The 9680-nt window shown below is 38.9% G+C and overlaps 1 protein-coding gene and 1 long non-coding RNA gene across 2 annotated transcripts; one reads left to right on the top strand and one right to left on the bottom strand.

Moving 5' to 3' along the window:
* Positions 1-4684: 4684 nt before the first annotated feature.
* On the top strand, positions 4685-6771 carry LOC103510851 (NADPH--cytochrome P450 reductase-like; the record flags this gene model as incomplete). The annotated part of the gene is made up of 3 exons (XM_026824800.1): positions 4685-5048; positions 5479-5615; positions 6413-6771. Coding segments are annotated over 3 exons (627 nt in total), but the record flags the coding sequence as incomplete, so codon positions are not given.
* A 1151-nt stretch (positions 6772-7922) lies between these two features.
* LOC113468126 lies at positions 7923-8691 on the bottom strand. Its single transcript, XR_003391977.1, has 2 exons — positions 8595-8691; positions 7923-7992 (listed from the first exon to the last, which is right to left on the bottom strand). It is a non-coding gene; the product is annotated as an uncharacterized LOC113468126 (long non-coding RNA).
* Between the last annotated feature and the right edge of the window lie 989 nt (positions 8692-9680).

Here is a 9680-nt window from a genome sequence, read left to right as displayed (position 1 = left end):
AATGGATTCTATTTTAGTTGTGGAGATACTGAACGCTTCTTCCCAATGTTTGTGGATATCAAAATAGGATTTACTTATTATATCACCGCGAAGCATCTCTGTCTGCACTGTAGACTTTAGTCTCTTTTACAGCCTATCTTAAAGTAGAAGGCATTCTCCAAGGCTTTACCTAGAGTCAATGCTCTTGACCATAACCTTCTGGGACGTATGGCAAATTTAACATTCATCTACAGATGAGACGTCACTGGCAGTAAAAACAAGGTACGTATATTCTATTCTATAGGTTTGCAAAGAGTATAAAAAAGGTATATTCTATTCTATTTATAGCTTTAGCAGAAGAGTCATAGAACCTAAGCAAGGATAGAACTTTGATCTTTGTAACCTGTACACAAATATTCTATTGTAACCAGTGGCGTAGAGATGTACACAAACAGGAGGGCGTGGGTTCAATCCCAGCTGAGGTATGGAATTTGGGGTTGAGTGGATTGGAACACATCACATGCCTTCAGGCACACTCTATTTGTCAAAGGTCTAGGATTTCCTTGCTCTTGGGATCAATTTATTCGAAGAAACCATATTTTACTGATGAAAATTTGTAATGAAACAATAAGTTGAAAATAATTTGGCCAGCTTAGTTAGCTTAGTTGGTAGTGCGTCTGCCTCGTAAGCGCTAGGCCGCGGGTTCGATTCCCGTCCGGGGCGGATTTTATCCTGATGGGATAATGTTCGTTCTCGGAACGGCTGGCTTTCTCCTATCCTGTCTTCTTTCTCTCTTCGATTTCGGAACGACAAGACTATAGCAGTTACAGTTCCCTCTGTCAAACCTCTTAAGAAAAAATAAAAAAAATATATAATTTGAGAATTTGACTACAGTAATAGTAATAGACTACTGCTGGAGTAAACGGACTTTTCAGTCCTATGCGAGCAGCATTATTAATATTATTATAAACATTCTATTTTAACCAGTGGCGAGTCATCGATTGACGATAGGGGAGCACCGTGTCCTTTCCTCTCACCGCTTCCCTTTCTTACCCCTTCCCCTCTTCTTCGCCTTTTCCCGTGTTCAGACGAGGTCGGCGTTTTTCGTCAGCCTCTCAATCAGCCCCATCTAGCAGATCAGCCTACTGTATACATGGGTTTATAGCTTCGTAGGAAAAATTAAGGAAAAGGAAAGGAATTTTGAATTTTGTTAAGCATACTTAAATGCCCGTCACAAATAATGTTCCTCAATTATTACATCTATACGTAGATGAATTTTATAACTGGACTTGGACTCGAACCACCAACCGCCAGATAAAAAGTCCAACGCGTTAATTAATATTTGACTACTTGCTTGACGATAGGGGAGCACCGTGTCCTTTCCTCTCACCGCTTCCCTTTCTTACCCCTTCCCCTCTTCTTCGCCTTTTCCCGTGTTCAGATGAGGTCGGCGTTTTTCTTCAGCCTCTCAATCAGCCCTAACTAGCAGATCAGCCTACTGTACATGGGTGTATAGCTTCGCCTTTTAAAAATCTCACCACACCACTGAATTGTACATCCATTGATAAGTTGTACATAAGACCTGTGTGACGTCACAGTTACGAGTAAATTAAACTTGTACAGAAGCATGAAGGACGCACATGGTAGATAGAATGATAGGAGTCATTAGTGGAAACCGTCCACTTACTTGCGAATGACCTAGTTTCTACTGATTTATAAGCTCATCAATAATATACAGATGGATTCCACGGATCACAATATACACAATGTTATGTAAGATCTAGGTCAGAGTATGAACTACAAAACCTTGCCACTCATATTATTTTGTTAATTGCTAATGATTATGGACAACAAAATTAGAATAGAATAAAATAGAAAGAATATACCCTGTTTATACTGGGAGAGTGAGACAATTACTTATATTATTCCCTGAAAAATAATGGTTGCGATTCGCGTGGAAAAATAAGCAAGGTTCCCCACGGTCGGCAATTTTCAGTGTCAAACATTATGATCATTGTTAAACAATTTTCAGTTTCGAATATTATGGTCATTGTTAAACAATTTTCAGTTTCGAATATTATGGTTGTTGTGAAAACAATTTTCAGTGTCGAATATTATTGTTAAACAACTTTCAGTGTCGAACATATTATGGTCATTGTCGTCAAACATTATGATCATTGTTAAACAATTTTCAGTTTCGAATATTATGGTCATTGTTAAACAATTTTCAGTTTCGAATATTATGGTCGTTGTGAAAAACAATTTTCAGTGTCGAATGTTATTGTTAAACAACTTTCAGTGTCGAACATATTATGGTCATTGTCAAACAATTTTCAGTGTCGAACATTATGGTCATTGTTAAAAAAATTTCAGTGTCGAACAGTTTTACCTAATTAAACAACGCCTGGTTTAACGTAACCCAGTTTTACCTAATTAAACACGCTAACACATGACCAAGTTTCCAATTTAGGTCATTTGATTCTTAACAATGACGGCTCAATGTGTGACCTCAAAACGAAGAAAAATCCGCGATCTTGATCTCTATTTTATGACTATCTGACAATGTGTGACCTAACATTGTGTGAAATGGTCACATCTAAAGGTATTGAGAAAGGTTTAATTTTTCCAAGGTTTGGGCTGACATTAGGTTTTGGCTACAAAAAAAATTGATGAATGTATGCCCTTTGCACTCAACCTTTGCTATTTGTTAAGCAATGAAAATTTCAGGCTGGTATCCTCCAAGTTTATGTCCTCTAGCTAGACTAACAACCTTAACCAATAATAATAATCTTGATCTCTATTTTATGACTATCTGACAATGTGTGACCTAACATTGTGTGAAATGGTCACATCTAAAGGTATTGAGAAAGGTTTATTTTTTCCAAGGTTTGGGCTGACATTAGATTTCGGCTACAAAAAAAATTGATGAATGTATGCCCTTTGCACTCAACCTTTGCTATTTGTTAAGCAAGGGAAATTTCAGGCTGGTATCCTCCATGTTTATGTCCGCCAGCTAGAATAATTTCAAAACATGAATATCAAAACTTTTTAATAGTTCTACAGGACCATTTTCTAAGATATGAAATTTCGATACTACCCTTCTGCCATTCCAAGCAAGTTTGGTTGGCTCTTAATGGGTGCTGTTAGGGAGTCAAGTGAAGCGACTTCTGTTCATCAACCCAAGTAAATACCGGATGCCGAAATCTGATTAGGAAAAATTAAGGAAAAGGAAAGGAATTTTGAATTTTGTTAAGCATACTTAAATGCCCGTTACAAATAATGTTCCTCAATTATTACACCTAGATGAATTTTATAACTTGACTTGGACTCGAACCACCAACCGCCAGATAAAAAGTCCAACGCGTTAAATAATATTTGACTACTTGTGAATAAGGAAAAATTAAGGAAAAGGAAAGGAATTTTGAATTTTGTTAAGCATACTTAAATGCCCGTCACAAATAATGTTCCTCAATTATTACACCTAGATGAATTTTATAACTTGACTTGGACTCGAACCACCAACCTCCAGATAAAAAGTCCAACGCGTTAATTAATATTTGACTACTTGTGAATGACCTATTGATCTTCAAAATGGTAGATAATTCTAAACAAAACAACTTGTATGGTTTATCTTTCATACTTTGCGGCAAGACATTGGAGTTTATCGTCAATTTACAGTGTACAACTGCCAATTTTTTTTAGTGAAGGTTTTTTTCTAAACCTACTTAACCCTTTAGAAACTTGCCAGTATGAAAAAGTGCCGAAAATTAACCATTTAGTACTAGAGTAACTAACCCAAACTGTCAGCACTGTAAAAATGAGGTGCAATACTTATCGTCTAGTCATCTTCAGTATACTGTCATGCTTGGTTTTTTTCGGGACCCCCATTTTGGGACCCCGGACGGGACCCTCCATTCGGTGTCAAGCTATCTAAAATCTATCTCCTCACACCTCACCCAACCTGAGTGGGGCCGGGAAAAGGCAGTAGCACGCGGTTGTCCATGTCATGCTTGTTGCAAAATCTTTCTCAGGCGTTCAAAATCATGCACTTGTCCCCTCGTCAATGCAGGTAATTGAAACAGGCTAATCCAGTGTTTGAAAGGGTTAAATAATAGCCAGGACCAAAATCTTTTAAACTTGATTTAACTGTTGGATTAAGCAATCTGATTAGTTGATTTATAACTTGCTAGCCAATTAGATTGCTTGATCCAAGAGTTAAAGTTAAATTTAAACCTAGTTTGAACTCAGATTCATTTTTTTTTTGATGGTTTTCTTTATGTTTTTTAAAGTTAAGATTGATTCCATAAGCATACAAATTAATAATGTCCATTGGGAGGTTGGTGGTTCGAATCCAAGTCAAGTCATAAAATTTATCGATGTGGGGTCGTGAGGTACAACATTAATTTGTGACAAACATTTAACTTGATTTTGTAATCTGTAACATTTTCATTTATTTATTGTTTTGTATGTTTATTTTTTGTATGGTTTTCAAAAGGTCTTGTCCTCTTGTCCCGTAAATAAATATAAATATTGTCAAAATTCCTTCATTATTTCAGGTGACCATCTCGCCCTCTACCCCCGGAATCAATCCGAAGAGGTTGGTGGTTCGAATCCAAGTCAAGTCATAAAATTTATCGATGTGGGGTCGTGAGGTACAACATTAATTTGTGACAAACATTTAATTTGATTTTGTAATCTGTAACATTTTCATTTATTTATTGTTTTGTATGTTTATTTTTTGTATGGTTTTCAAAAAGTCTTGTCCTCTTGTCCCGTACCCGTAAGTAAATATAAATATTTTCTAAATTCCTTCATTATTTCAGGTGACCATCTCGCCCTCTACCCGCGGAATCAATCGGACATGGTTGCCAAGTTGGGCAAACTGTGTGACAGTGATCTAGACACCATCATCACCTTGGTCAACACAGACGAAGATGCCAGCAAGAAACACCCGTTCCCTTGTCCCTGCTCCTATAGGACAGCATTCAACTACTATCTAGACATTACTAGTAATCCACGCACCCATGTGCTCAAGGAACTAGCCGAGTATACGACAGACCCTAAGGTAAATCTCTTTAACAAATAATATTTCTTTCTAAGGAATTGATTTGAACCTCTCTGAAAATTTTGACTCAGTTCGTTCAATAAATCTTTGCGGATCAGGACGAGCCAATTAAACATGGCTAGGGACCATCACCCCGGGGTATGGCAGAAAAATGAGATATCCTTTATTTTGCCCGCTGAAGTCGCTACAACAACAGCAATAAATCTCTAATCGGTTGTCCAGATGGTTTTCTTTATGTTTTTTAAAGTTAAGATTGATTCCATAAGCATACAAATTAATAATGTCCATTGGTTTCCAGGTAGTGATGGGTCGTGGGTAAATACCCACTGGGTGGGTAAATAAAAATTGGGTATTTACCCGGGTATTTATCCACCCCCAGGGTGGGTAAATACCCGGGTATTTATAAAAATTGGGTATTTACCCAAAAAATAAGTACCCGGGTATTTACCCATCACTATTTCCAGGCAAGGAGGTAGGAGACACGATCCTGTACTTCGGATGTCGTAGAAGAGACGAAGATTACCTGTATGGAGACGAGCTGGAGGCGTATGAGAAGAAAGGAAGCCTCAAGGTAAGCCCAGAGTTCGTGGGTTCGAAACCGCGTCGGGGAAAAAATCAACAATAACGGTGCATATTATTCTGCTCGCATAGGACTAAAAAGTCCCTTTACTCCAGCAGTAGGCTACTGCTATTATGTGGTCAAGTTCTCAAATTACTCACGCAGCAGGCTACCTGCTATTATGTGGTCAAGTTCTCAAATTATTTTGAGGATGAAATTCCATACCTCGGCTGGGATTGAACCTACGCCCTCCTGTTTACCAGGCGAGCGTCTTGACCACTACACCACCGAGGCAGCTAATAATAATAATCGCAAGGAATAATTGATTGAACGAAGTAGGTTCCAGACGACAATATTTCAAGTTGACTATTCTTCATTTAGTATGCCAACCTAGTTAGCATGGTTGGTAGTGCGTCTGCCAGCGTTAGGTTGCAGGTTCAATTCCCGCCCGGGGCGGATTTTATCTTGAAGGGATAAATAACGTTCATGCTCGGAACGGCTGGCTTTTTCCTACCCTGTCTTTCTTCTCTCTTCGATTTCGGGACGATAAGACCTTAGCAGTTAAGTTCCCTCTGTCAAACCTCTAAAAAAATAAAAAAGTGTGCTGGAAAACTTTTTGAGGAGTAAATAAAGAAAACAATGTTATCTTTTTCCTACCCTGTCTTTCTTCTCTCTTCGATTTCGGGACGATAAGACCTTAGCAGTTACAGTTCCCTCTGTCAAACCTCTAAAAAAATAAGAAAGTGTGTTGGAAAACTTTTTGAGGAGTAAATAAATAAAACAATGTTATCTTGTGTGTGTTTTTTCAGCTACACGTAGCATTTTCTAGAGAGACACCACAGAAGGTGTATGTTACTCACTTGTTGGAGAAAAACGCAGATGAGTTGTGGAGAGTCATAGGTGAACAAAGCGGACATCTGTACGTATGCGGGTAAGTAAACTCCATCAGAATCGATTCCCGCCCGGAGCGAACTTTATCCTCGGTGAGGTTCGTTCCTGGAACGACTGCGGGCTGGGTTTCTCCTACCCTGTCCTTCCTCTCTTGGATTTCGGGACCATAAGATGTCCATTCAGTATATCCAATGAAAAATATTTAAGATAGCCAAGAGATCGAAAGGACAGTTTGGCGTCCAAATGTAGTCTGATTAGCGTTATCCAGGGTGCACCAACGTGGAGGAGGACTACTTTTTAGTGTTATTATTTCTTTTGTTTTTCTTTTGTTTTCTTTTCTTTTGTTTTTCTTTTGCTTTCTTTTTTCTTTTGTTTTTCTTTAATGTTCCTTTGTTCTGTATTCTATGTATATCCTTTGAAAAAATAAAACGTCCATACGATAAATAAAATACTTGTCCATTGTTACAGTTCGCCCATCAAACATTAAAAAAAAGGCTTCCATTCAAGCCGGTGTAGTACATAAGTAGCCTGGGGCAGCAAGTGTGGGCGTCCAAAGCGGAATCTCTTTGGTGGAAAAAAAAAAAAAATACCATAATAAAATAGAATATACCCTATTTATACTGCTAGAATAAAACTGAAAAGTCCCTTTATTTCCGCAGTCTAAACAAGGTCTTCTGTATTTGGTACTGAAAAATTTCATAAGGTAAGTATAAGTAAAAACCTTGCTTTCTGTTTATGAGAATTAATAGTAATGGAGGCACTTAGTAATGCTGTGATACTCACAGAAGTTGTGAAAAAACTCTCTGCTTTAACACCAAGAAGTCATGATTTTATTTTTCATGTCTTCTTCTTCGCCTTTTCCCGTGTACAGACGGGGTCGGCCTCTCAATTAGCCCTAGCTAGGTGATTGCTTTGGGCTGACATTTGGTTTTGACTGCAAAAATTTTACTGGTAGATGCCCTTCGCACTCAACCTTTGCTATTTCGTTAGCAAGGGAGATTTCAGGCTGGTATCCTCCCTAGTCAAAGTCCCCCAGCCAGCTTCGCCTTTTCCCAGTATTTTATTATTTCTTACTAGTAAATACTTAAAGGCATGGCCGTTCATGTCACTCATCCATTTAGTGGTCTTGCTCGGCGTAGCTTAACAAAAACGAACCGGAAAATAGCCTATAACATTCACGGGAGTGTAAGCAATAAGTTCACAAAGTTTCATAGTAATCGGATGAGCGGTTTGGCCAGGCATAAAGTTCGAACACACAAACAAACAGTTTTTTCCTATCCTGTCTTCCTTTTCTTTCAGGAGGATAAGACCTCAGCAGTTACAGTTCCCTCTATCTAACATCTGAAAAATGAAGGAGAAAAATTAGATACCCCCTCGGACACGGAGATTCTTTTATCTTAGATTCTTAGAACTATTCAAACATGCTTACGTTTTCACGCTTGTATTGCAAAAGTCTTCATTTTCCATCATGGCCATCTTCTTGTCTCGACTAACCTCCCTGGAAGAAGAAATAATAAAATTAACATGAAATGAGGATTGAGAGAGGGGCAGAGAAAGGAGAAGATACCTGTATGGAGACGAGCTGGAGGCGTATGAGAAGAAAGGAAGCCTCAAGGTAAGCCCAGAGTTCGTGGGTTCGAAACCGCGTCGGGAAAAAAATCAACAATAACGGTGCATATTATTCTGCTCGCATAGGACTAAAAAGTCCCTTTACTCACGCAGCAGGCTACCTGCTATTATGTGGTCAAGTTCTCAAATTATTTTGAGGATGAAATTCCATACCTCGGCTGGGATTGAACCTACGCCCTCCTGTTTACCAGGCGAGCGTCTTGACCACTACACCACCGAGGCAGCTAATAATAATAATCAAAGGAGAAGATTTTTTTAAGAGACTTGATAGAAGGAACTGTAACTGCTAAGGTCTTATCGTCCCGAAATCGAAGAGAGAAGGAAGACAGGACGGGAAAAAGCCAGCCGTTCCGAGAACGAACATTATCCCATCGGGATAAAATACGCCAAGGGCGGGAATCGAACCCGCGGCCTTACAAGGTAGACGCGCTATCAACCAAGCTAACTGGGCTGGCTTGACGAGATACAAACCTTCTTGAAATGCGAGTTCTTGTCTGTGAAAAATAATCGGAAAAACTCTTGCTTAAATTGGAAAGACTTTCATGTGGATACAACTTGACACAAGCATCTGAAACGAGAAAGAGGGAAAATTAGGTCGCAAAATTGTGGGCCAAAGCTGGGCTGGCTTGACGAGATACAAACCTTCTTGAAATGCGAGTTCTTGTCTGTGAAAAATAATCGGAAAAACTCTTGCTTAAATTGGAGAGACTTTCATGTGGATACAACTTGACACAAGCATCTGAAACGAGAAAGAGGGAAAATTAGGTCGGAAAATTGTGGGCCAAAGAAAGGGTTTCGAACCCAGCACCCTTGGATCGAGAATGTGCTTTTCACCACGTGCCAACAAACGTGGGTGGAATATTAAACTGGTTGATCACCTATGGCCCTATGTAATTCAGGGTGCACTCAGCCTCAAGAGTATTAGCCTTCTTTGGAATGTTTTTTTTTTTTTTACTTTTTACTTTCCTTATCCTATAGGAAGGAAAGTAATGTAATCGGGTCAAATTTTCGATATGTTTTTAGTGCCAAAACACGTTTTGAGGTCCCTAGAGCCTAAATCCAAAGTTTCAGCCATTGGTCCGTGTGTGTGTCTCTGTCTGTCTGTAAACAACCTATTGAATGGTGCTTATTTGGGTGTTCTGTTAACAGAACACCCAAATAATAGTCGGTGGCCTAACGTCAAAAAAGCTGCATTTCGTCAGGAAAGCACCAAATTTGGCATGGACCTTCATTTGGACCATATAAAACTTTTAGGAAGGGGTGACACCGAAAATAACTTTCCTGGAATGAGGTCCTGATGAGAACTTTTAGTATGCCAGACTTTCCTGGAATGAGGTCCTGATGAGAACTTTTAGTATGCCAAACTTTCCTGGAATGAGGTCCTGATTGCCTTATTAAGTTGATGGAAAAATAAAACTGCCGACTTGGAGTAATTCAAAAATATTCAACTAAATACAAAACGCCTCTAGAATCACTCCCAAAATCATAATACACCCCCAATACTACACTTCCATTCCTAAGAATCCTAAGTCTAAATCCAAACACCCCCCCCCCAAC

This window comes from Diaphorina citri, unplaced genomic scaffold, assembly GCF_000475195.1.
Source record: "Diaphorina citri unplaced genomic scaffold, Diaci psyllid genome assembly version 1.1 scaffold650, whole genome shotgun sequence".
NCBI lineage: Eukaryota > Metazoa > Arthropoda > Insecta > Hemiptera > Psyllidae > Diaphorina > Diaphorina citri.
Note: the sequence above shows the minus strand (reverse complement) of the source record. Positions and strands in the feature narration are given on the sequence as shown.